The 27,859-nt window shown below is 47.5% G+C and overlaps 1 protein-coding gene across 2 annotated transcripts in view; it reads left to right on the forward strand.

The window, feature by feature from the left end:
• AMBRA1 (autophagy and beclin 1 regulator 1) overlaps positions 1-27,859 on the forward strand; it is a 764,496-nt gene that overhangs the window by 122,482 nt on the left and 614,155 nt on the right. For both annotated transcript variants that reach the window (XM_085646678.1, XM_085646680.1), the window contains exon 6: positions 19,466-19,532. In XM_085646678.1, the coding sequence (XP_085502804.1) occupies positions 19,466-19,532 (67 nt within the window). The remainder of the gene's footprint in view (positions 1-19,465; positions 19,533-27,859) is intronic.

Raw genomic sequence — 27,859 nt, forward strand, 5'->3', positions numbered from 1 at the left:
GATGTTTTTTGGGCAAGGGGGTAGGTTAACCTCTGCCAGAGGAGCAGAGAAAGTGATCAAAAAATATTCAGACCAGACACAAGGGGATATGTTAGGTATGGAGATGGGAAGATTAACAGTCCAGACTTGGTCAAGAGTGTGACCGTGGATGTGAGTGGGAGCAAGAATGTGAGGGATAAAATTAATACTATGGAGGGTGTCAGAAAAATCTTTAGACATAGTGTCTTCACGTGGGTCCCCTGGCCAAAAATTAAAATCACCCAATAACAGGAGAGAGGAGTTGTTGACGACCAGGATAGCTAGAAGATCCTGTATGGCTGGGATAAAGTGGGACATGGATTGAGTGGGACGATAGAGCAACACAACAGTGAGAGGGATCACGAGATTGGTAGAACGTACCACCAAAAGATCAACCGATGGAATAGAGGGGTAAGGAAGATGTTGAAATAAGAGGTTAGAACGAACAATCATAGCCACACCACCACCCGACTTACCCTCTGAGCGATCAGTGCGGAGGATATAGTAGGAGTCTGGGAGAGAAGTGAGAACGTCAGGTAGGGAATCAGCTGTGTACCAGGTTTCAGTTAGACACAGAATCTCAGGACTGGAAGTGTTAAAGTCAAAAAGCTCCTGTTGGTGCTTGACAGCAGAACGAGTATTGAGAAGGGAAACAGAGGCTGAATGAGGAGGGCAAACCGATGATTTAGAAAAGGAAGAGGTAAGACATGAGAGCATGGCATGGGGCGTAGGTATGGGGTTGGAGGGATCCATATTGGCAGGACGTGCAATATCTAATAAATTGATCTTAGCCAGGGTGGATGGACTAATGGGCCAGGCATCGTTACAGGCCAATAGTTGAATAGATGAATATGTAAGGGGACAGCCAGAGTGCAGGGCCCAAGGGCCCGGCCTGGCGCGGACGGGCGCAGACGGGCTTGCCTTTAGTGCGCCTTCGGCACGCTGGCGGCGCGTCCGCTGAGCGACCGGGACAGGCACATCGATGAAATAGGGCCGGAGGGGGTGTGGCCTAGCGATAGTGGGCGTGTCCTCGGCCCAGGGATTCCCCCACAATGGCGGCGATCCCAACTCGAGTCCCGCGGCAGCGCCTAGATCGGCTGCGCGGTCCAGGAGGCAGGCACTGAGTGAGCGCAGAGTAAAAGTTACACAGGTAAGGCAAAAAAACAACTTTTAAAAAAAACAATGACTAACGCTCCCGGCTTCCGCCTCAGGAGTTAGTTCCAGGCTAATACGAAGCGTTCCTTCGTGAGGTTGTGCATATGGAGAATGACTGACCTCCACATTTTCGTTTCCAAAAATATGGAACCTTTAAAAGCAGCTTATTGGAAGAACAATGTTGTCTTAAAGATATTTATCTTTTCAATGAGGCTAAAATAAATGTTACATATATAAACCGATGGATAATAAATAGAAGCCAGGAAGAAGTTTGTGTGAGATGCATCAACCAGGTTGTCCTGCTCAAAGGTTTTACCTTCTGACTTAAGTCCTTTGAGTCCCAACCCATCACTAGAGTACACTCCTTAAGTGTGCCAGGCTCACAGGGAAGTCACTTAGAGACTCAACAGGGTGTCAGGCAGAGGCCAACAGCACGGTCCCGTCCAGGTACAATTGCCACTGGTCAGCTGGGCAGTTGCAGGAAAAGACCTCTTGTAGCTTGTTGTGTCCCTGTAGCTTTAACACTTTTGGAGTCTACTACTTTGTCCCGGGTACAAGAGGGAGAGGGTTCAGTCCTTCAGTGCTGCTCTCAGGTCATAGGTTGCAGGTCCAGTCCTCCTCCATTATTCCTCAGGTCCAGAAGTGTTCTCAGTTGGGTGCCTGGAGATGCCCCATGTATAAAAGAAACAATTAATGGATGGAATGCTGGACAATGCAAACATTCACCTCCAGTCAAAAATCTTGGTTTCATCCATCATTATTTTGCTCACCACACCACCCCAGTTTGGACCCAGCCATATGCAAATCAGTGTTGACCCTTTACCTCATGGGAACAGTTCAGCCCGAACTGCCAAGCCATGTCCTCCCTGGACCAGAAACCATCATCCTGGGACCGGTTAAGGGGCATCACCCCTCATCAGCCAGACTAGCTTGAATCCAGTGACGCAGTAAGCACGGGACCCACTTCTGGGCATACCTTCCCACTTAAGGCGACAAATGCAAAAAGAATAATTGATGGACCGAATGTTGAACTATGCCATACATTCACTCCAGTACAGAGAACTGGGCCTAAATCCCTTGTTTTGTTTTCTCCCCATGACATTCCAGTTTAAACCCAGCCATACACAAATTAGTCTTGACCCTCTTCCTCATGGGAACAGACCAGCCCGAACTGCCAGGCCAGGTCCTCCATGGACCAGAAACAAGCATCCTTAGACCGGTTTCTGGACATCACCCCATATCAGCCAAGCTGGCTTGAATCCAGACCAATTTATGCCTGTCATGAGCTAGTGGGTAAAGGGTCCCTGGGCCAATCCTATCCATTTTGGGCATTTTCAAGATGGTGAAAGTCTACGCCCATACTAAACTTTATCATTAGCTCTAAGTGGATCCACATCCAGTCCCTTCAGTTCCAAAAATATCTGGAACTCCTGTCAATCGCTGCGTTCGAGGGACCTGGAGAGAAGCTGCGCTCGGCAAATGTTGTGGATTGTCCAGAAGTGGTATAAATTATTCTCTACCATCACTGAGCTTGTAGATGTAATACACCACACTCAAGAGAACTGAACAGCGAGCTGTTAGAAATGGGGGTCTCTAGTTGGCAATGGCTGGCGCCAATGTCCAAATAGGGACCCTTCTTCCTAAGTCAGGGCAAGTGGGCTACCCCCTTGGACAACCCCTGCTCAACCCTGTGGTATCGTAGCACGAGCAGTTAGGTCTATCTCAGAGGCAGTGTATGAAGCATTTATGACCATGCACAATAAGGCAGTAACAACACCACAAATGGACACAACTCAAGTAGGTATAGAAAAAGAATATCTTTATCTAAGGTTTAACTCAAGACTCTCAAAGTGTTTTAACAAGCTACAATGCGCGTAAACCAGTAGGGACTCAAAAAGGCAATAACCTATTCACCAGGATGTGACACTGACTGAGTTCAAGGCCGGGGCCTACGCGACCCGTTGTACACCAGATACCTGCTGTTGAAAGGGGACACAGCACGCAGCTTCTCGAAGAAGCGGAGACTGTGACAGGTGGACTCCCAGCGACCACAAGTCTTGGCTGTAGGGTTCCGCAGCGTGCACCCACAATGATTCGGGCACTCGGGGACAGGCGGGCTCTCAGCGGCAGCAGCGGCCCGGGCTGGTGGTGGCGATGACTCTCGTCTTGCAGCTCCGTGGTGGGCTCACAGCGGCAGCTGCTCTCTTAGCTGTGGCGGCCCACGAGACGATCGCGACAATCCTCGACAATGGTATACAAGATGCGGGCACACAGCGGCGGCAGCTCTCCCTTAGCTGCGATGGCCCACAGGACAAATCACGATGAGGCAACGTTGGCAAAGGTACGGATGCTCCGCGGCAGCACCTCTCTTAGCTGCGGTGGCCCACAGGACAGATCCCAATGATGCAAAGGTGGCAAAAGTGTGGGCACTCAGCGGCAGCAGCTCTCTTAGCTGCGGCGGCCCACAGGACGAAGGATGGTCACGACCAGGCTGGCACAATGGTGGGCACTCAGCGGCCACAGCTCTCTCTTAGCTGCAGCGCCCCACACAGATTCAGCGAAGGTTCCGGAGGTCCAAAATCAGGCGGGCTCTCAGCGGCGACAGCTCTCTTAGCTGCAGCAGCCCACACAGATTCAGCGAAGGTTCCGGAGGTTCAAATTCAGGCGGGCTCTCAGCGGCGACAGCTCTCTTAGCTTTGGCGGACAACACAGATTCAGCGAAGGTTCCCCGTTCGCTTTCCTCACAGTAGAACTAGAGGCTCCGGATTACTCGACAGAGGCCTCCCCTGCAAGCAGAATTCCTCGCACAGGAATTCCGACGGCTGACAGGGTGAAGTCTAATGTCCCTGAGACTTCGGCAAGAGGCACTCTCGATTCAGGCCCTCGGGTTGTTTCTTCAGCAAGCTTGGTGAAAGTTTCAAAAGTCCTTTCCTATGTTCACTCGGACAGTTTCATCTTGACATCCAGAAGGAACACACCCGGACAAGGTTCCAGCGCAGTGTTTTATACCTAAAAAGTCTTTGTTCTCTAAAACCACAAATCACTAAATCCAGTCAGAACCAGTTTGGTGGGATCGGGGAGCACTTGGTTTACGAGGTGACATCCTGCCCTTTCAGAATGCGGGGGTCTGCTAACTGACGCCCAGTGGGGGGGGCGGAGCCATCATTCACCTTGCCAGGCATGGCCTGGCTGAGATCAAAGAGTCACCCCTCCCCATACCCTGAATACCGATCTCTCTCTCCAGCCAGGTCTGACCCAGCTGGCCCTGCTGCTCCAAAACCAGACGGCCGATACACATACTAGCAAAGCCTACAGGAAACTCAGGCAAGCAAATACCGCGTTTCCAGTAGAGGCATTTTCGAACATGGGATATATAAATGGTTCTTACTAAAAGGTGTATCTCAATGTCCTGAGCATAAACATATCGAACTCGAAGTTCCCATCAGGTTCTGGGGGTCAGATAGAATTATGGAAGGTAATCCTCAAACCTGCCCCTTCTGGCCTATGAGAACAGATAGCTTCACAATAGTAACAGTGAAATGGAGGGTAACTCGCTATTACAACATGCTACACAGACCTAGGCATTATGGTTATCCTAATTCATACAGTTATCTTTACACGGGGAGCATTTGCGCTGTGGCACTGATTAGCAGTGGCACAGCTCCCAGAGCGTCTAAATCCAGCCAACATAAAAGATAGGAAGCGAAGAGAGGAAGGGAGACCCACGCCAATTATGCCAGGTTTAACACGAGCCAAGCTCCTTGTCCGATTCTTCATGGTAAAGGAGATTTCTAGATGTTGCAGTCCTTTGTACTAGGACCTCTCTGTTGTCAACTCCCTGCTGGATGGCAACCAATAACTTCTTTCTCCCAAATCTATTGGCTTGTGTGGAACTCCAACATAGAGTGTCGAAGGTTGTCATATTGTTTCACCATTGTAGGTCTTTGCATTTTTTAAGAAGATTCTTCCCGGAGTTGAAGTCGAAGGATATTTTTAGTAATGAGGCCCTGGGAACGGGGGGTAGAAGAGGAGAGGATGTCAAACGATTAGTTATATTTGCAAGGCAAACTATGACTAAACTAGGGGTTGTCCTGCATTCTCTTGCAAATTCTCTAAATTGCACACAATTTGGTTTGCTGGTTTCTTGATTGAAAGTAACAATTTGCTGAAATACCTCACCTAACAGTCAATCAAGATACTGTGTTAGCAGAAAATTAAATGTCTTACTAGAGGTGCATTTTTTGCACTAACTATTTTTTGGCATCCAAAAATTCTTTTTGGAAATTTGGAAACTTCTTTTTAATGCGAAATGTGTGAATTTTATTGCATAATTTCTGCCTGGTCCTGGGGTAATCCTGACACTTCAATGGGCGTGGAATTGGTCTTCCCTATGTTGTCTTTTCTTAGAGAAAGAGCTATTGAGATTTGATAATGTTAAATGCCATAAAATCCAACTTAAGCAGGGGTATTAATACCGGCTTTTCAGAGTTAATTGCAAAAAGGAACTTTGCAGGAGATGCTTTCACTTCTAGCCCTTCAAGACCCTAATGGGAATGTGGTTTAAATGGAGGATCAGACACATTTTCTCTGTCCTCAAGAAAACAGCCTGTGCCTCCGAATATTGGGACTGGTAGGAAACTGATTGAGAATATTACATTGGTGTTGTGTTCAGAGAAGCACATGCTCTAGAAAAATGTTGGTTTATCAGCAGCTTTACAGGAAAAATACAGGGAGAAATGAGGCTACTCTGCTGCACCGTGTGTCATTTGAACAGTGTGTGTGGACAACTTTCTTTTAATAAAGTAATTTGTGTGCTTGCCAAGAGTTCAGCACCATGCAGCGTGGCCTAAAGCAAACGATTGGCAGCTGCTTGTGTAATTAGAAGGAACTTTGCTCAGGACTAGAAAGTTTCTACCAATATTCAATTAGGAATATCCCTTTTTAATTTCCTTTTTACACAAACGTCACTGGAAAATGAAATATCCACGGTAATCCACCGTGTCGTATTAATTGCCCAGTGTAGTACGGATAGTCCTTGCAGAGTACTTCTGTGCCAAGCTGCTTTACACGGTTTTGGCCCCGGAATAATAAGTATTGATGTTCTTTATGCTCAGAAGCTGCCTTTCACCTCTCTTCTTTTAAAGTTAGCAGCTATTCTTCGATTTAGCACTCTATAATGTTTTTTATAACATTTTTTCGCTCAATTAGTATAATTTCTGCATGCAAGAAGCAAATCTCTTATTGATTTTACGTAGACTTTCTGCAGATAATGATCCTATTAGCAGCTTTTATCAATTCTCTGTGATTTAAGTTCCCTTCAATAACAGGGCTGTGTCCCAATGGGCTTGGAGAAGAAGCTAAAAAAAAAGTAACGAAGAATTAGAGCCCAAAACATTTCTGTGTGCAACCTGACATGTGGCTTCTGCTCACAACCTAAATAGGATATTAACTCAGCATTTGTCTGTTTATTTTAAATAGAGAACTTGTAACCCTACATTATTGTGTACCTGGTAAGGCAGATGAGTCACACAAAGATAACATTTTCTGAAACATATGGTGCTCACAAAAACTATGCTCGTACCCCTTGTCTTCAACCAAATAAGATACCATCCTCTGCCATTGTTTCCCTCGCCCCCTAGTAAATGCACCTGCTTTTCCATCCCCCCGTTCTGGAATGAGAATGTCTGTCTTCTGCTTTTACCTGCTATTTCTCCTTGTTGGTCCCATCCTTGAAGGACCATACTTTGACTTGTATATAAAAGTCAAATTTTTGCTGTGGGTAACTTTTTGCCCTCACTGTGAAGCTTGAATTTGTAATTACAAGTGTGTCATCCTGACAACTTTGAAGTATGCCTCTTCGGCTCTTGGCCACTGGCCCAAAGCTCAGGGGAATGTCTAGCCTATTGTCTTTGTGAAATGTGACGTAATGTGTGGTCAACCTCTCTTGTAGAAGTCCTCCATTGCAGCCTTGAAAATCTTTTCGTACAGTGATGACAGTGGGTTCAAGGCAGCCAGCTCTATGGGTTGACTGCTCATGTGGCATCTTCTTTCACTGCGGTATGTCTTTGGTCATCAAGACCATCCCCAAACTGTCCTCCTGACCTGTCAGCTTTGTGTCCATCTGAGAAGGTCTCTGTCCGGCTAACAGTCCACTGCACTCATGGGTTAACTAAGCGAAGCAGACACTTGTGCACTCACATTGGAATCTAGGGTTATTCACCTCCTCCAGTGCCTCATTCCTTGAGGTCCAAGGGACCTTTTGTTGTAGGCTCCTAGGGGTCGAAAAATCTTCTTTGATGGTGGAATCTACTTTTTCTTCCAATCCAAAAGCAGGCAGGCAAAGTAGACTTTGTGAAGTGAAGAAACATGCGTCATAGAAAATTGAGACTTAATTGGCTTAATTGAAAGTGGTGAAAGACATTAAGACTTTATGTTGCATAGAAAAATCTGTATTTTTCACTAATAAATGACACAGTGCTTACTGGCCACTGGGAGCAAGAGGCCGGCTGTTTGTAAAGAGACATTTTGAAATGGGAGAATATTAAAATGAAGAGTTGACTTATGATTAAGGTAACTTCTCATTTTCATTTTCTCACGTTTAAAAGTAATCTGAAGCATCATTTTGTTCTCGCGCGCCAATGTTGATTTAACAAGTAGTTTTATATATATATATATATATAGTTAAATACCTCAGTGCGCCAATTCTTATTGGGCCCTGTTATCTGCAGCCTGATGACAATGATGCAAAATAAACACAGCCATCCCTCAACTTTAAAAGGAAAATGTGAACTTGTGCTTATTTAAACATGAACTCAAGGCTGCAAGCTACTCTGAAGGTGTCAGAGAGCTACTGTTAGCTTTCGAAACACACATAGATGAGGAATTGAGGATCGTGCATTTTTACTGTCCTCTATATACTTATCTTCACAACACTTTTGTAACTTTAATTTAGATCATCATATTTTGGTATATTATCTTTGTAGCACGTGTGGCTGTAGAGAAATATGCTCTGCATACTTCAGCTATCTAGTGTTAGGCTCAGGCATTGCAATTATTTTATTTTTATTTGAAGAAGTCTTTAGGAGTCACAAGGTACCGTGTTACTTCTCCCTTGGTTGGTAATGTGCATGGGCACCGACTCCATTTTAAGATGTTTTTCTCCGCTATCAGCATTGGACGTGTATCAATGGAGTTGCCGGATTATATGCTTTTGAGTCCGTGCTTCGGGTCCTCATAGTTGTTCCTTCCATTCCCACCTCCCAGAAAGACAATCAACATATCTGTTCGGATATTGGTTTCCTCTACTCTACTGAACCTTGGAGTCCATCGCATATCATCTGAAAGAGACAGTTCTAGATTCCTTGCCTACGAACTACCCACTGGAAAATAAAATCTCTGCATAACCCCTGCGCGTCGGTAGGTGGTGTCGGTCGACTCTGCGTCTGTTGTCGGTGTCGTGGTCACCGGGATGATGTTGCAATGCCTACTTTGACGCGCCTCTGCGCGCTGACGTCAGCTCTTTCTTTTTCTGCTCCAGCCTTACGTAGAGCTACTCATAGTCACTTTTTAACTAACTTTTTCAACGTTTCGTCGACTACTTTTTGAGGCTGTCAACTCCTCATGCACGAGCGATGTCCCAACGCCAGACCCGGTTCAAGCCTTTTGGCGCCTGCCACAAACCGATGTCTGTGGCGGATCTGCACCTCGTGTGCCTTTGGTGTCAGGAGCATGACTTACCCGAAGTCATGCTCCGACTGCCAGGCCATGAATCCAAAGTCTTTGCGGGAGCGGTCCCGAAAGCTATTGGAGGCTCAGCGGTCGGCTCCTTGTCGTTCCTGTTCCTGGTCTAGTTCGAGAGGAAGATTTTGAGACCGCTTGCGGAGCCACCACACCCCGTTGCACTCAGTCTTCGAGGCCTTCGGGTAAGTCGAAGAAGAAGAAGGCGAAGAAGCATTGGTGCTCTTCTCATTCCCCAGTCAGTTGGCTGATGCGATGCGGGACAAGGAGCGTTGTTGCTCTAACGCTCCGTCTCCGGTGCCTGATTCAGGGACGACTACGCACCTCCCCCAGTTTCTGGGAGCCAGAACATCCCCAGCCCAGCTTTGTACATTTTACGAAGCCCTCCATCGTATTTTTGGCCAGCTCTACTCCGCCGGCGCGCCTTCGGGTCCCGTGGAGTCAGTCGGTGATCCCGGGCCTTTGATGCCGGCGCCTTGGCCCTGGCGCCGGAGGCCCCCTGTGGATCTTATTCAAATTTCCATGGTGCCGATCCCGATGTCTATGCTCCCGCCGCTGGCCGTGCCAGCGATTGGCGCCATCCCCGTCCTCACCCCTGAGATGAACCCATAACCGAACCGACGTCGGATCGGATGCTGAAGGCTACTTTAGTTCCCCTGTTCATCTCTGGTGTTCCCTATCATCCAGATGGTGGTGATGAGGACTGGAAGGGGTCGCTGGACCCTTTAGCAGACCAGCTTGAAGAGCCAGACTGGAGAGAGGACCTGGATGACGCCAGTGGTCTGGACGTTTCTCCAGACCTTGGCATGCTTCCCTCCCACCTACCGTGGCTACGGAGGAGAGAGCATCCGATGCTGTGGTGGTGCGAAGGGCAGTTGAGGCCTTGGAGCTTCCTTCAGTGGCGGTCAGGACTAATCTCCTGACAGAGGTGCTTTAGCCTGCGGCAACCTCCTCTGGACACAACAAAGCACTCCTTGACATCCTTCTGGGCATCTGGTTTAAGCCCAGCACAACGGAATGGACGATTGCCCGCCGCCAGCTCCAGGCTACCCAGTTTTCCTTACCAAACACCTTTCTCCCGAGAGCTTGGTGGTCCATGCCTCTTCATCCAAGGGCGCAGTCCTTTCTTCTCCCCCAGACAGGGAATCCAAGAAGCTGGATCATCTTGAGAAGCACGTTTTCTTCCTCCAGCTTGGCATTGCGGTCCGTGAATACAGTGTGCCTCTTGGGCCGATACTCCTATACTGTCTGGGATATGGTCGCGCAAGTGCTGACTTAGTGCCCGGAGGAGGCCCAGGCCGTTTTTTCCCCAAGCAGTGGAAGATGGGAGAGAGACAGCAAAATTCACAATTCGATGTGGACTGGATACCACCGACTCACTAGGAAGAACGATTGCCACATCAGTAGCCCATAGGCGCTACACCTAGGTGAGGACGTCTGGCTTTTTGGGAGGTGTCCAGTCAACTTTGCTGAAAATTTCCTTCGATGGCTGTCGCCTTTTTGATGACAAAGCACACTCTGCGCTGAAGCACTTTAAGGATTTTCGGGCTACGGCCAGATCCTTGGGCCTCGCTGTGTGTTCCCGGCCACCTTAGTCTGCTTTTCGCCCCTTACGTATCTATAGAAGGGGCCACCCACCACGTCCGGCCCTGTCTAGCCACCGGTTCATGCAAACTGCCCAGCCTCTGCGTTGCTGCAGATATGGGAGCCAGCGACCACGCAGGTCTGGGAGCCTGTGGCAGTCTCCAAACCCTCCTAATCCTAATCTTCAGGGCCATAAGTGGCCAGTGGGTGGCAGGATTCTCCATCACCTCCCCCACTGGCATCCAAATTGTCTCAAGGGGCTACTCCCTCCCCTTAGAGGTACCCCTCCCACATGCCACTGTCTTTTGATCGCATGTCGGAGGATTATTTGGCGCTTCTCTGCCAAGAAGTTTACACTCTCTTGGCCAGGGAAGCTATCAAAAGTGTCCCTGTGCCAGAAGTAGGTTGTGGTTGCTATTCCCGCTACTTTCTGGTGCCCAAAAAGGACAAAGGCCTGCGTTCTATTTTAGACCTCAAGGCCCTCAACCGCTTCCTCCCGAAGAAGTTCAAAATGCTCACGTTGGCTCAGGTCCTGTCTGCCCTCGACCCAGGAGACTGGATGGTGGTGTTGAACTTGCAGGACTCCTATTTCCATATTGCCGTCCTTCCAGCCCACAGGAGCTATCTACGGTTCACGGTAGGCCACAATCATTTTGGGTGTTCACGAAGTCCAGACTCCGTTGGACCTCAAGGCGATCCGCCTGGCACTGAAGGCATTCCTTGCCTCCCTCAAGGGGAAAGTTGTGCGGTGTTCACAGACCACACCACCGCCATGTGGTACTGCAACAAACAGGGTGGGGTGGGGTCGTGGACCCTATGTCAAGAGGCTCTTCACCTTTTGGACATGGCTGGAACATAAGGGCATGACCCTGATGGTTCAACACCCGGCAGGTTCTGTGGACGCCAGGGCGGGCGAACTCAGCCGTCGGTACCTGGTAGATCACGAGTGGCGTCTTCACTCAGAGGTGGTGCAGGGCCTCTTTGAGCTGTGGGGTGAGCCTTGGTTAGATCTGTTCGCCACAGAAGAGAATCCGCAATGTCAGCAGTTTTACACATCGGAATTTGCAAGGCGGCACTAGCTCGGCGACGCTTTTCGTTGTGAGTGGAACTGCAGCCTCCTGTACGTCTTTACGCCTGTACCACTTCTGCCCCAAGTGCTGAAGAAGATAAAGCGCGACCAGGCCCAACCCATTCTTGTGGCTCCGGGCAGAGCACGAAGAGTCTGGTACCCCGAGCACCTGAGCATGGCCATCAGTCCGTCGATCAGGCTGCCCCTTCGGGAGGATCTTCTGTCGCAGCAACAGGGGACGGTGCTCCACCTGAACCTGTCAAGCCTTCACCTCCTTGCTTGGAGACTGAGTGGCGACAGTTGACAGCTTTTGGCCTTCCTCCCGAAGTCTGTAACGTCATCTTGGCAGCCAGGTGTCCCTACACTAAAGCGCCATACGTCTATCAATGGAATACACTTGTAGCATGGTGCACCCCAAAGGATGTGGATCCCCTCTTTCTGAGGTTCTCTTTTTCATCCTTTCTTTGGTCCAGCAGGGCTCTGCTCTTGGTACTCTAAAAGGCTATCTTGCAGCTATTCTGCTTTCCTTCGGCTAACGGATCAGCCCTCCTTATTCAAGTCCCCTATTGTAAACAGATTATTTAAGGGCCTTATTCATCTTTTTCCTCCATCTCTTGTCATAATGCCCAGTGGGACTTGAATCTTGTTGTAACTTATCTTATGTGCGCTCCATGCAAGCCTCTTCACAACTGTCCTCTCAGGCTCCTCACCTTGAAAACTGCTTTTCTTGTTGTCCTCACCTCTGCTCGCAGGGTTAGCTTCAGGCTCTATCCTCTAAGCCCTCTTCTCTGTGCATCCGAACAAAGTCGTGCTTAGGACGAGACCCTTGTTCCTTCCTAAAGTGGTTACACCATTACATAGGACATACTATCACTTTGCCCACCTCCACACTTTTCCAATGAGGAGGAGAGACTCCACTGTCTGGACCCAAAACGTACACTGTCCTCCTACCTTGAGCGCACAAAAGATTTCCGGGTGGATGATCAACTCTTTGTTGGCTATGTGGGTGCCAAGAAAGGTCGGGCTGTCCAAAAGCACACCATCTCCTGATAGTTTGTCCTTTGTATTAAAATCTGTAACGCTTTAGCGAAAAAGGATCCTCCAGTGGGGCTGCGTGCTCATTCCACTTGGGCTTCGGCAGCAATTACTGGATTGTCACGTAGAGTCCCACTTCTTGACATCTGCCAGGCGGCAACGTGGGCATCTATACACAAGTTCACCGGACATTACAGCCTGGACAGCCAAGTCCAAAGGGACGACTATTTTGCCCGTTCTGTCATTCAGGATTTTCTGATGTGAACTGAGTTCGCAGACCCTCCTCCGGGGTTGGTATTGCTGGGTTATCTATTCTAAGGTAAGGAATCTATAACTGTCTCATTCAAATGAACAAGTTACTTAGCTTCGGTAACCATGAATCTGTAAGACACAAGGGTTAGTTATAGATTCCTTACCGCCCAGCCATCCTCCTCGCTATGACAACTGACTTCTAGGGATAGGGACTCGGTTACAAGGCCCTGGTTGTGGCACACCAGTGGTAAGTGTCTTTCATGGCTCTGCGCTTCTGGCATGGAAAGTCGTGTCAGAACTGACAGCACGCAGGGACGGTGTCTAGGTAGGTACCGCAATGTCATCCCGGAGACCGCGACCCCGACGACGGACGTGGAGTAGACCAACACCACCTACCGACACGCAGGGGTACTGCTGAGAAAACATTCTCAGGATCCAGTCTGACGCCTGGGGGTAATTTTAAGGTAAGGAATCTATAACTAACCTTTGTCTCTTACAGGTCCATCACTACCGAAGGTAAGTAACTTGTTCTTCTGTCCCAGCCCTCTTTGGAGCCCCATGCTGTCAAACTACAGTCTTCAACAACAGAGAATACCCACACGTGATAGGTGATCGAACAAATCCTTTTTTCGTAAATGTCCTTGTTGCCACGCTAAATACCCTTGGGCGACCTCCATAGCGCTTTTACCTGTGCCTCTCCCCACAGGATAGTTATGCTGAGTGTCCGTCCTGTCTTTTATGTTTCAGTGCAAAAAGACCCTTGGCTACCACTGATACAGATGTTTGGCCCATATTAGAATGCAGAGCCAAGTGGCCAAAGAAGCTCCCGGCATCTTCTGGGGAGCAGACTCTCTTCCGTCGTGGAGGAAGAAGATCTTGAAATATCTGCTATTAACACTCATTTACCGAGCCCTTGACTCCAATGTGAGTGATATCGAGCAAGACGAAGGCCAGGCAACCCTATCCACTTATGTGGCATTAAGGTCGACAGTTAAAACCATGACCAGGACAGCGAGTGCTGTCAAAGCCCAAAAACACCAAAGTCTCACAAGAGGCAACACTCTTTGCCGGAGCACTACTTAAAAGGGAGTCTGGCTTTTGGCCTCATGAATAAGAAAAAGCCACTCCATACCCTCCACAGCCCTGGGGCTCAACTCGCTACACAGAGAAGGCATCTGAGTCGAGACCGAATCCCCCAAAACCCATTGATCCTCCTCAGCCTTCAAATTAGCAGACACTCATCAGTGCCGAAAAACATTTACACCAGTTGAAGGCAAAGCCATCGGCTACCCCTGCACTTGCTTTGGTGTTAAAAACATTGCCTGCATCAAGAACCCAGCTGTTTTCCATGAAATCGAGGCCAATTCATGAGAAACTCCAAGAACACCTTGATTTAAAAAAAAAAAAAAAAAAACTGTTAATTCAGCCTCAAAGAGGTAAGATTATGCCGAAGCTCCCCCACCAGAGACTGTGGGCACCTTAGCAAGCTAAAGAAGACTAGGCTTTGAGAAATACTTCCTTCGGAGACCCTACAAGCTCCAGAGAGGTTCAATGACATGACAACGAGCCCGTCTTTTTTTTCTTCCCCACCACCTCCTTTCGCCACCCACTTTTCCTCTTATTTCACCTCTGTTACTGCCTTCACCACCTCCTCCCCCTTCATATCCACTACGTATGCTTTGGGGCCACCACACTCGCTTTGAGAGTCCGTAAAACTTTTTGCAGGATTAGGAGGACACATTTCACCCTCTCCCGAGGAATAACCTAGGGGAGGATTAAGACGTTGACTGGCGGATCCAGAATTGGAACATGTCCCTATTAAGGTTTCTTCCCCTGACGATACTATCCCATTTCATGGGCCTGTACAGCAAGCAGTTGCCTATCATAAGGTTAGCATGCACACACTCGTCGTAAACAGGCCTCTGAGCAAGACGGAGATTACTCTTCACCACTAGTCGATTCCCAGCTCCGCCAGCCTCCATGCACGATACAACAGGTTCAGCGAAATGAGGTGGCGGAGCTCATCCAACATCTTCTAGAACAGATTAGAAAGAGTGAACTGGAACTTGTGAGGGAAGGGAAAACTATTTCCAACACCACGATCTGTTGCGCACTTGATTCTGCGGACACTGCTGCAAGGGACGTAAACACCTAAATAATACTATGTTGCCGCTCTTAGCTTCTCATATCTGACTGGAAACCAGAAGTCCATCAGCATATTATCAACTTGCCATTCGGCCAGCGGCAGCAGCACACCTACATTCAACAAGGGGGTATGACCTATCTGCAAGGGTCCATCAGGGTCAATAATTCCACCAAGGGCAAGGGTAGGAGAAGCCTCACTAAGGGAGCGTTTACATCCAAGCACGGAATTGCCCCGCATCTCCTCCCCCGTAACACATCTCCTGTCGGGGAGAGGGGGAGAAAATCTCCCCAGACAGATAGGTCCTTGCAGTAGTAGAACACGGGTTTTGCCTGGCGCTCATCTCAACACCCACCACGTCCATGCACCCTAACTCTTGGAATACCTCCACCTTCTTCACAGTGGGTGTCAAGAACTCCTCAGAAGAGCCATACAGGTAGTGCCTCTACAATACTGAGGCACAGTGGTATACTTCCTGTTCTGTTTTCTTCCCAGGAAGGACGGCTCACTCAGGCAATCCTCAATCTCGGCCCCAGAACAGGTACATCCTGATAGAGCAATTCCATATGACGACCCTCCAGAATGTTATCTTGCTTCTGTGGCAAGCCGACTTCATGACCACTCATGATCTGAGGGACGCCTGCTTCCACCTCCTAGTTCACCCAGCTCATCGGTGATACCTCCACTTTCTGTTAAGTGGGCAACACTACCAATTCAAGGTACCATGTTTTGAGGTTCCTTGCCTCAGGAGTATTCAGGGAATATCTAGTGGTCATGGCTGCCCACCTCAAAAGGGGAGGCATAATGTCTTCCCCTAGCTAGACAATTTCCTCATAAAGAGCTGAAGCAGAGAACAGTGCCTCGCACACACTCTGACTGCCATCTCCTTACTTCACAGCTCGGGGTTTGCGATGACCTCCACCAAGTCTCCCTACAGGCCAAACAAAGTCAACCTTTGCTATTATGATTCTCAGTTCCATCACAGGCAGGGCATATCCCAACCTACAGAGGGTGCAGGTTTTTCAGCAGCTTTTGCCACTTTTTCGGCTAGATTGTCATTTTCCAGAGAGAACATTTGTGCATCTTTTAGTGGTGGTGGCCTTGTGCAGTGCTATAGTTCTCTATGCCTTACTCCATATGTGCCTACAACAGAAGTATCTTTCAGCAAGCAGAGGTTCATCTTCAAGATCTATAGTTGGCGAGGCCCTGCACTCATCGCGCTCTGCTGTGGTGGAACAGCAGCACCTGTTGCAGGGCAGGCCCTTCATGTCTCCATTCTGCAGGTACCCCTCACCCTGGTCTGGACTCATCCCTGGTGGCTGGGTGGCGCATCTACATAACAAGGCAGTCCAGGGACTTTAGTAATCTAAGAAGTAGGATTGCCACATCAACTATCCGAAACTCCTTGCCATTCATGTAGCCCTAAAGGCCTTTCTTTCTGAACATCAGGGCAAGGTGTTATTATAAAAGCAGACAACATGACCGTCATGTACTCTCCAGAAACAAGACTGCACCCTATTGCAGAAATTATCAGCACTAACGCAGCAGATTTGGGGTTGGGCGGTTCATCATAAGATACACTTCTTACCCGGATTGGACAACTTTTTCGGACAGATCAGCAGGGGCCATTAGCAAGTCCATGAGTGGGAACTCCATCCTTAAGTCCTACTTCCAACATTGGCGGTTTGCACAAGTAGACCCCTTCCTCACTAATGAAAAAACAAAATGCCCAAACTTTACCTCCACGTTCCCACACCCTCAGTCCAGGGGCAGTGCTCTATGGATGAACTGGTCAGAGATATTTGCCTACACTTTTTCTCCTCTCCCACTTCTTCAATATGTGGTGAGCAAACTGCAACAAGCTTCACTCACTGTTATCCTAGTGGCTCCCGCATGGGCCAGACAGCCATGTTCTTCCACGTTCCTCAAAATATCTTTTGCTCCTCATCTGTCCGGACCTTTTCATGCAGGAACGCAGGAAATGTTTGCTGCTCTTTAGGAGAGGCTCCTCAACTGGCCGGACCTTCTCAAGCAGCAATGCAGGAAACGTTTGCTGCTCTTTAGAAAAGGCTCCCCAACAGGTCGTATCTTCTCGTGCAGTAACACCGCAGAATCAAACACCCAGACCCCAGGTAACTCAACCTAGCAGTTTGGCACCGGAAGTCTTAGAATTCGGTTGCATAAGACTTGCACAAGAGTGTATGGACCTTCTTTATGAAGCTTGCAAACACACTACCAGAGCTTGCTATGCTGCGAAGTGGAAAAGATTTGTCCACTACTGCATTTCTAAGTACCTTGACCCCCTTACACCAGCGGTTCAAGATATTGTGTTATTTACTTCACCTACAAAAATCAAGGTTAGCATATATTACCTTACATTTACAGCTTGCGGTTATCGCCACATGCATGAAAACTAGGAAACATTCATCTCTGGGAAGGCCTTAAAGGGTTACTTCACCAAGAGTCCACCTGCCCCGCTTTGGAGTCTTAATATAGTACTCACAAGACGCATAAGTCCTCCATTTAAACCAATGAATTCTTCGACCATCCAGTTTCTCTCCAGGAAAGTATCTTTCCTCATAGCTACTACCTCACTGAGGCGTATAGGTGAGCTACAGTACCTCGCTTTACTAGAACCTTTTGTGCAAGTTTATGCAGACCCTCCCTAAATTTCTCACAAATACCAAACTATCGAGTTGCCAGTCTTTTTCCCTCACTCAGACTCAGTCGCAGAAAGGGCCCTTGGTGCACTAGATGTCAAAAGGGCTCTAATTTACTTTATTGATGGAACTATATTTTCTAGCAAAACCAGCAACTTTTTATCTCTTTTGCAAAACCTCTCGTAAGGCACCCAATATCAAAAGCCGGCATATCTAGATGGATAGTAAAGTGTGTCCAAATATGCTACCTTAAAGCTAAACTGGTTCTCCTTAGACATCACACTACTAGGAAGAAAAGAGCAACCATAGCTTTCTTGGGTATAATCATTGTAGCTGACACTTGTAAAGCAGCTACGTGGTCAACCCCATACACATTTACTAAACACTATTATGAGGATATTCTTGCCCGTCAACAGGCTAGAGTAGGCCAATATTATTGATAACTTTGCTTCAGACATCTGCAACATTTGCGGACTAGGCACTGCTTAGGGGAGCACGGATTTACAGTCTGTGTAGAGCAGTATCTACTGCCATGCATGCTACGAACCGCATAGTTTGCTTACACTGTAAACATCTGTTCATAGCTTATAGTGCTGTAGATTCACGTGTGCCTGCCCGACTCGAATGGTTGCTCTTCTCTAAGATTACCAGTTGTTAGCATTATATACTATTTGCATGGCCACCAGGTTTCTCACTAATACTCCACACTTATGCTCACCGGCTATGCGAAAAACAATCTTAACAATGACGATGATGCACATTTCCAACTAAGGGAGGAGGCACTATACCGTGTGACTTGAAAAGACGCATTCAGACAAAAACAACCCACAACGTGTGTGCCCAACGCAAAATGGCATGTAGAGGATATAAATCTACAGAACCTCAAGATACAAGAAGATATTGTAAAGCTAAGTAAAACATTACTTTTCCCCCTCATAGTGTCGACATACATCCTTTTTGGATGTCGAGCCAGTTTGTTAAAACGTCAGTGCAATTGAAATATTCTTTGTTTCATGCTGGTCTGTCTGTCTGCATCTAAAATTCTTCCCCAGTTCCTCATCCTTTATAATTTTCTGTACTCAAAATCTCCTTGGTAAGAGTATTGTTATTTACTCTTTTGGCCGCAAACATTATCACTGTCTATTTTTTGTTCTATTCCTGCTCATTGTCCCCTAACTTTTGTTGCCCTTTGGCAGTTTCATTCTCGCTGTTGTCCTCCTAATCTTCAGCGTTACCATGCTGTGCCTGTGGCCAGCTATGTTGCTGCTGCACTCCTCATCCACTTCCAACAGCATTCTGTTGTTGGTCTGTTCTTACTTTTTTCTTTATTTTTACTGATGTCTTTCTATATTTTATGCCATTGTTTAATCAACTGAAGTTAGTGGAACCGCCTTTGTGAATTTAATTAAATAATTTATTCTAGATGAAACATTGCAGCTGGATTGCAGAGCTCTGAAATATTCCAGGTCCGTGTTTTAATCTCTCACCCGGAAGACGATTTTGCTCTTCATTCTTGAACTTGTAGTTCTTTTTTTTATTCCACTATAGAATAGATTAATTCCCAGAATGCAGAGCAAAAAACATGGAGTAGGTGACTTATGCATGGATCTATAAAACTTTAGAGCTTTCTTGCACACATTTAAGGCTCAGCAGACATCCCCGTTTATAGCTCTTGAGAATAAAGGCCGCTAAATATCTCAACGGGGTTAGGGAGAGGGTGGTTATCATTTGTGGCTGGAGTGCTTTTTTCCTTATATGGTGTTTTTAGTTATGGAGTGTGCCGATGTAACGATTTGTCTACTTTCTTTGCAGGCTGGTGAGATTCGATCCCCTTGGACACTCGCTGCTCACTGCCATTGTTAACCCTTCAAACCAGCAGGTACAGTGATTTACAGGCCTACGAGTGGTTCATGTTTTGTGACAACAGGCAATATTGTAATCCCTCATCAGTGACTAATTGTTCGAACAACCAGAGAGGCTAGGCCCAGGGGTTGTCTTCAGCCAGTTCATAAAGTTGTAGGCATTTAATGTGTTACTTGTTTAGTACTGTGTGTACTGTCTATCATACTGCCTGATTCTATTGCGTAGATTCTGAACTCATTACCTTACAGTGAGTGCCTTTTAGCTGCAGTTGTATCAAGGAACAAGAGCCGAGCCATAGTTGGATGCTCCCGTGTATTGAACCAATGAAAGCAGCCCCAAACTGCAACAGGTGTTCCTTCCCTCTAGGTTTTCCTTCCTTTTGATGATCGTCCACAGGTGCTAGATTTATATAATGTATGTAGGGCAAGGGTGTGGAATTTTATTAAACTCCTACTACCCAAGTGACTAGATGTTTCAAACATCATCATGCCCCTTAAAAAAAATATGCTTGGCCTATTTGCGCCATGTAATACAGTGACATATTTGTGAGTATGCCTAGGCTCTGATTATGATGGGCTTTGTTTAGGCAGGCTTTGTGATCATGGACGGGCTACGAAAATGCCAGGACGTTAATTATGATGCACTTGCGATTCGAGCAGATTTCAGGAATTATCAGTTTTTCACTTTGTTACTTTAGCTTCTGAGAGACCATATTGTAAATTGCTCTAGCAAATTTGTTCTCGATCATTAACTCAATTTCACAAAATGTTACTGTAAATAAACATGGATGCTGCTTGTGGCACGAGGCCTTGGTTGCCTCCCGACGATCAAGGAGCTTGCCTCCAGTTCAACATACTTCATTTCACTCCATTGTGTAATTGTTGGTCAGATCTCTTCATTTAGTTTTGCCACAGTTCTTCTTTGCCCGCTTTGGAGCCATAATATAGTGCTCACAAGTCGTCCATTTGAACCATTGCATTCCTGCCCCTTCCAGTTCCTCCTGGAGAGTATCTTTCCTCATAGCAATTTGCTCACTGTGGCGTATAAGTGACCTACAGTCCCTCACTTTACAAGAATCTTTCATGCAAGTTCATGCAGATAGAATTGTACTCCAGACTGACCTAAATTTCTCCTGAAAGTGTTTCACTCTTTTACCTAAATCAAACAATTGAGTTACCAGTCTTTTTCCACTACACAGAATTAGTTGCATACTAAGTGCTTGGATGTTTACATTTCACTGCTAGATAAACTCTGTAGAGCCTTGTTACAGTTAAAATTTTATGGGATATCTACGCATGTGTTTCTGGCTTTCATTCGCAGTAATTGATTTTTCATTCTAAATTATCCATTAAAGTTTTCATGTGAGCAGATCTACTCACAGGGGCTTGAAGTAGACTGGGAGGGGCCATTTCAGGGCTGGGATTCCTTGTCAGTTTGTGGACAGTTTAAAATTTGCAAGTTTAAAGGTAGTTTTGCAGTGTGAATCTTTCTGGATTCACTATGCTGTACATTATCCCGCCATCTAGTGTTTGGGTCCGGAATCGTAGTATTTTTTTTCTTTTTTTCTCCCTTCTTTTTTTTTTCGTGGCCGTCGACATCCCACCATTTAGTGTCCTTCGTGACGTTGATAAGCTTCTGGCGGAAGCTCCCACCTTTAGTCGCCATCTTCAGATTCTTTTTTCCGCCGTTGGGTCTGGATTGTCACAAAAGAGTTCCAGAAACTTTTGAAGAAGGAATCAACGAAAACCGCCAAAAACAAGGGAAAATTGGTGAATTCAGCACCGACTGCAGGCCGGACAACCGGGGCGACGAAGAAGAGAGGAAAAAAACCAAGAACTTCGACGTCCATGGACATAATTCCATTTAAATTCTGCGACAATTGCCACCACAAGTACGTGTAGAAGGACCAGCATCCGATTTGCAACCTCTGCCTGCTGCTCGACCATTGAAGCGAAGACTGCAACGCCTGCTCAGCGTTCACACCGAAGACCATCAGAGTTTAGGAGAGGCAGCAAAGGGCGAACTACAACATGCAGGGGCAAGGCTAACAAAGAATGAATGTATGTTCTAATGTAACGTAACTGGTGCTATGTAAAGCGCTCTGATACCTGATTGGATTCGGGTCAAGTTCGCGCTATATAAAACTCTGCAAAAAAAAAAAAAAGGACCTCCCCCATTGCTCCAAGACTTCGACCTCTCCAGTGAGGAACAACATCGCGGAGGGACCAGAAGACTGCACGGTCGTCGACCGATAAGATATTGGCGAAGGAGGTAAGAGTCTCGTCGACCCAAAGACCCCCGCCCGACGCTCGAAAGAGTGATACAAAGTCCTCGAAAGGGGCGCTGCCGTTGAAACCCTCGACACCTGCAGCTGCACCCAAAGACAAACAGCCCTGAGGATCCTTCGAAAAGGACTCCAGCCGGCGAAAACTCTGGAGAAACCTAGGTCGTCGAAGCCCAGTCTTGAAAAGGACTGCGCGGCGCAGAGGGAAAAAGAGTTAAAGGCGACTTCTAGGCCGACGGCCACAAAGCGAAGCGCCGGAGCTCTCGACGCCGAACAGGCGGCTGAGATGGAGAAAAAGAGGAGAAGGCTCGAGGCCGGAATGGCAAACATCCTCCAGTGAAAGAAGGTTTTTGACGACCGGATGAGCCAATACACCATCCCTTAGAGGCCCGCAGTCGAAGCAGAGCTCGAAGAGGGAGTCGAGGACCCATAGCCGCCGAAATCGCTGGAATCTGCCGAAGAACAGGACGAAGAGAGCCTAGGTTACTATGAGGCAGAAGGTGAAGAGGATCAACAGACCTACCAGGACTCGGACATCCTCTGAGGCGCAAGACCTGGAGTGGCATGATCTCGATGCCAAAAACCCAGAAGAGGGTGTAGAGTCATATCCGCCGAGGCCTTCGCCGCCGGACGACATTGGCATATACAATATGGTCATAAAGAATGCTCCAGCCACTTATGGAGTGAAACTAGAGGAGGAAAAGCCCAAAGCTTGTTTTCTCCTGGAAACTCTGCTCCCTACACAGACCAGGAGCCAATTTCTACCCATGCTCCCAAGTGTGCTGGACCAGGGCAGGGAGGCCTTCAAGGAACCAGCGATATGTAAGTCAGTGACTCCCAAGGACAGAGAAGAAATATAAACATTCCTCACAAGACCCAGTATATATTCAGGGATCAGTACCTGCTGACTCGATAATAGCATCAAAAGCTAGGAAGAGGGCCAACGTGCCCACAAACTCTGGACCACCTCCAGACAAGGAGAGCAGGAGGATGGACCTTACAGGAAGGAAGACGGAGGAGTGCGGCGATTCAATGGCTTATCGCCAACTCAAATGCCTTGATTAACAGACATGCCTACCAGCATTGGGAGGAAGTCTACCAACTGCTCATACATCTCCCGGAGCAGTGTCAACAGAGGGCACACCACCTCGTGGAAGAGGGCAAGAACATGGCCAACACATGCCTAAAATCAGCCCTGGACGCAGCATACACATCCAGTAGGCAGATGATGATTGGGGTTACGGAGAGAAAACATACCTGGCTGAGGATCTCTGGGTTCAAACCTGAGGTCCAAAATAACAATCTGAACACACTCTTCAACGGAGAACAACTATTCGGCACTCCGGTTGACGAAAAACGTACACAGCTAAAAAAGGACAATGAAACCGCAAGGTACATGGGAGCGCTGCAGTTCAGGGGGATGAGAAGGGGCACCGCCTCACTGAGACCGGCAGGCAGAAGAAACAGCCAGTCTGGAACATCACACCAAGCCTTCCAACAGGGTTGCCAAGGCGGCAACCAGACACAGCAACTGGGACAGCAACGGCTAAGCTTGCAGTACCAGCCACGGGCCAATCCTTTCGAGGGCGCTCGAACGGACGAGGTCAGACCATAAGAGGAGGGCAGCAACCCACCTCAAAGTAACTCAACTGTAAGAAGGACGTCCACACACAATACACCTCGAGGGGGGCGACAATATAGGGAAAAAGACAAACTATTAGTACCACAAGACAAACAGTTCCTCGAGCACAGAACACCTGTAGGAGGCAGAATCAGACACTTCTTCCAGCAGTTGAAGACGGTCACAACCGACAAGTGGATACTGAACATAATACAACACAGCTACTGCATAGAACTATAAAAGCCACCTACAAACAGGAAGCCAAACTACAAGGCACACTCTCCAGCATAACTATCACTCTTGCTGCTAGAGGCACAGGAGCTCCTAAAGAAGGAGTCAATAGAGACAGTGCAGCACAACGAAAGAAACAAGGGTGTCTACTCCAACTACTTCCTCGTACCAAAGGTAGACAAAACGTTAAGACCTATCCTGGACCTATGGTTCTTAAACAAATTCGTAAAGACTCAGAGTTTCAAGATGACATCTCTGCAAGAAGTAATACCCCAGATACAGGAAGGGGATTACATGGCAACTATAGACCTAAAGGATGCTTACCTACACATCCCCGTGAACAAAAGAGACAAACGCTTACTAAGATTTGTGATCAAGGAAACACACTACCAGTTCACAGTCCTAGCATTTGGCCTAACATCCGCACCACGAGTGTTCACCAAATGCATAGCTGCGGTAGCAGCACATCTACGGAGGCAGGGGATACACGTATACCCATACCTCGACGACTGGCTGGTAAAGGCAAACTCATACAGCCAATGCAAACAACACATTCAGCAAGTTACCCAAACGCTAATGCAACTGGGGTTCTCAATACATTGGGGAAAGTCCTCAATAGAACCAGAACAAATAAAGATATTCCTAGGGGCAGAGATCGACACCTTACAGGGAACGGTGTTCCCTAGCACGAGGAGAACACAGGCACTACTGAAGGAGACACTTCGCTACCACAAGGGGCAAGCTCGGACGGTGAGCCAGCTCATGGGAATGATGGCGTCATGCATACACCTAGTGCCACATATTCGACTCCACATGAGACCATTCCAGGAATTGCTCCAACAGCAATGGTCACAGGCAACAGGGAGTTGGAAAGATCTAGTGGTTGTCACGCACGCAGTGTAGCAGGAAATAGCATGGTAGAACAAGGAAAACATAGCACAGGGGAAACCATTCACACCACCAACTCCAACGGTGACCATCACAACAGATGCCTCCCACCTGGGGTGGGGAGCGCACATGAACCAACTCAAAGTGAGGAGGTTATGGACACAGAAGGAAGCGGTGAAACACATCAACTGCCTAGAGCTGAAGACAGTGTTCCTAGCCTTAAAAACATTTCAGAGGGAGCTGTACGGGAACAGGGTGTTGATCCAAACAGACAACACCACGACCATGTTCTACATCAACAAGCAAGGGGGAACACACTCAGTTGCGCTATCAAAGCTAGCACAGGAGATATGGACATGGGCCATTCCACTGAGAATAGATCTACTAGCAATACACCTACCAGGGAAGGACAATGTGGAAGCAGACCGACTCAGCTGACAGACGTCAGCATCCCACAAATGGGAAATCAAGCAGCAGGAATTGGAGAAAATCTTCCAAAGGTGGGCAACACCGCAAATAAACCTATTTGCCACACACCAGAATGCAAAATGCCAACACTTCGCATCCAGACAACCAAACCACCGGTCTCCAGGGAATGCACTATGGATAAGTTGATCAAAGACATTTGCATACGCTTTTCCCCCCCGATACCACTGATACACAGGGTACTCAACAAATGCAGGATCAGCAGCATGACGCTAATTCTGATAGCACCTCCGTGGACCAGACAGTCCTGGTTCTCACAGATAGTAGAAATAGCACAAGAACCACCACACAGGTTCCCAAGAAGAAGAGACCTGTTAACAATGCAGAACGGGAGAGTACTGCACCCAGAGCCAGAGAGCCTCAGCCTAGCAGCAGGGCTCCTGAAGACCTAGAACAGAGAGGCCCAGCCTAGCAGCAGGGCTCCTGAAGACCTAGAACAGAGAGGCCCAGCCTAGCAGCAGGGCTCCTGAAGACCTAGAACAGAGAGGCCCAGCCTAGCAGCAGGGCTCCTGAAGACCTAGAACAGAGAGGCCCAGCCTAGCAGCAGTGCTCCTGAAGACCTAGAACAGAGAGGCCCAGCCTAGCAGCAGGGCTCCTGAAGACCTAGAATTTGCACACCTCAAACTACCAGAAAGTACCATGGCAGTACTCAGAGAAGCGAGGAGACCGACAACAAGGAAGTGCTACATAGCAAAATGGAAAAGGTTCCCCCCAAGGTGCATCAAGGAGAAACTACAACGGAAAATCACAAGGGAATCCACAGTACTAAAATACTTAATGCACCTGCTGCAAAGCAAGCTAAGCTACACATCCCTGAGGGTGCACTTAGCGGCAATAGTGGCTTACACGAGGGGAGAAACAGGGATGAGTTTCTTCACCTCCCAAGTTATGAAGAGATTTCTGGCAGGAGCTAAAAGAATCGTACCCCCCAAAAGTATGCCAGCACCAACATGGAACCTCAACGTAGTGCTAACTCAATTGATGAAGGCACCTATTCACAAGGCAACACCGCACATGCTCACACTTAAGACAGCCTTCTTAGTGGCTATCACGTCGCTATGAAGAGTGAGTGAATTGCAAGCGCTAACACTCCAAGAGCCCTACCTACAAATACACAGCGACCGGATTGTAATGAGAACGGACCCACACTTCATGCCAAAGGTGGTGTCTCGGTTCCACATTAACCAAACAATCCAGATACCTAGTTTTTCCAAAAAACCTACTAAAAGCACAGAAAGGGCTCTGCACCCACTGGACGCCAGAAGGGCTGTCATGCACTATATAGAAAGGACAAAAGAGTGCAGGAAAACAAAACAATTTTTTGTATCCTTTGCCATCAGTTTTTTTGGGACGGCCAGTCACCAAAAACACCATTGCATGATGGATTGCACAGGCATTCCAAATTCCAAATCAGCCACAAGCGGACAGGACAAGAGTTACAAGGAGGAGCTCAAGCTCACTCTACTAGGAAGAAGGGAGCAACAATTGCGTTTCTAGAAAACACACCTATCCAAGACATTTGCCAAGCTGCAACATGTTTTTCAGTGCACACGTTCACTAAGCACTACTGCGTAGATATCCAAATGAACAAGGAAGAGCAAGTGGGACAGAAGGTCTTACAACACATTTTCAGTAACCAGTGCTCATATTCACCCCAACAACCACAATAAGGACAAACCGCTACTAAGTCAGCATAGTGAATCCAGAAAGATTCACGCTGCACAACGGATAGTCTCTTACCTGTCGGTGTAGTTTTGCAGCTTGAAGACTTTCTGGATTCACTAGCGATCCCACCCTCCTCCACCAGAAAGATGAGACAGGAGGAAAGGAGAATTAAATTGCAATCATAACTAAAGGCATCATCAAAGGAAGATAAGAAAAAACAAAGAAAAAAGAATCCGAAGATGGCGACCAAAGGTGAGAGCTTCTGCCGGAAGCGTGTCGACGTCACGAAAGACACCAAATAGTGGGATGTCGACGCCCACCTGGGCCACGAAAAAAAACAAGCATTTGCAATGCAATAGGTCTCGCAGTTACGCAAGTTTAAGCTATTGCCATTGTAAATGACAATACCTTTTATTTATGTTTTCAAAACGAAAACAAATATAAAAGGCATTATTATTTGCAATGTCAATAGCTCAAACTCGCGTAACATGCGAGACCTATTGCATTGCAAATGCTTGTTACTTTTGCTTTCAACATTTTGAGGGAGTGGATGTTTCTTCTTGCCCCTCCCCCCCTCATATCATATCACCCCATGCTCTCTCTGTGTTGCTTTCCATTTTCTTCTTTTTTGCTGATGCTGTTCAGCATTGCCACAATGCATTGGTAAAGCCAAAAGGTTGACTAGCGTCATTCTAAGTGGAGACTTATTGGCTTTGCCAATAGTTGCTTGTTTTTCAAAGCCGTTCATTAAACAATTCAGAAAAAAGTACAATATTCACAGCAAAAAATGTAATACGTGGGTGTAGGAGAGTAGGATCTGCTTCTTATAGGTACCCCCACTTTTTGCTGGTGTTTCACTGTTTTTCGACCTTAGTCTGGCTGTGACCCTGCTAATCAGGACCCCAACCTAGCTGCTTCCTCTCAAATGGTTTCCATGTACATTAGGTACATCTCTAATTGGATTCTGGAGTGCCTTATAAGCCCCTAGTATATGGTATACTATGTACCTAGGGCATAGGTACCTCAGAGGCCTACCAGGGGCTGAAGCATGTATTCTGCCACCCCTGGGAAGCCTTCCAAAATGACACCACAGGACTGCTACTGCTGCCTGGATAAGGTGGTGCATGCACCCCTTACTGTGGCATGGGCTACCTATATCACTACCATT

This window comes from Triturus cristatus, chromosome 3_1 (assembly GCF_964204655.1).
Source record: "Triturus cristatus chromosome 3_1, aTriCri1.1, whole genome shotgun sequence".
Taxonomy (NCBI): domain Eukaryota; kingdom Metazoa; phylum Chordata; class Amphibia; order Caudata; family Salamandridae; genus Triturus; species Triturus cristatus.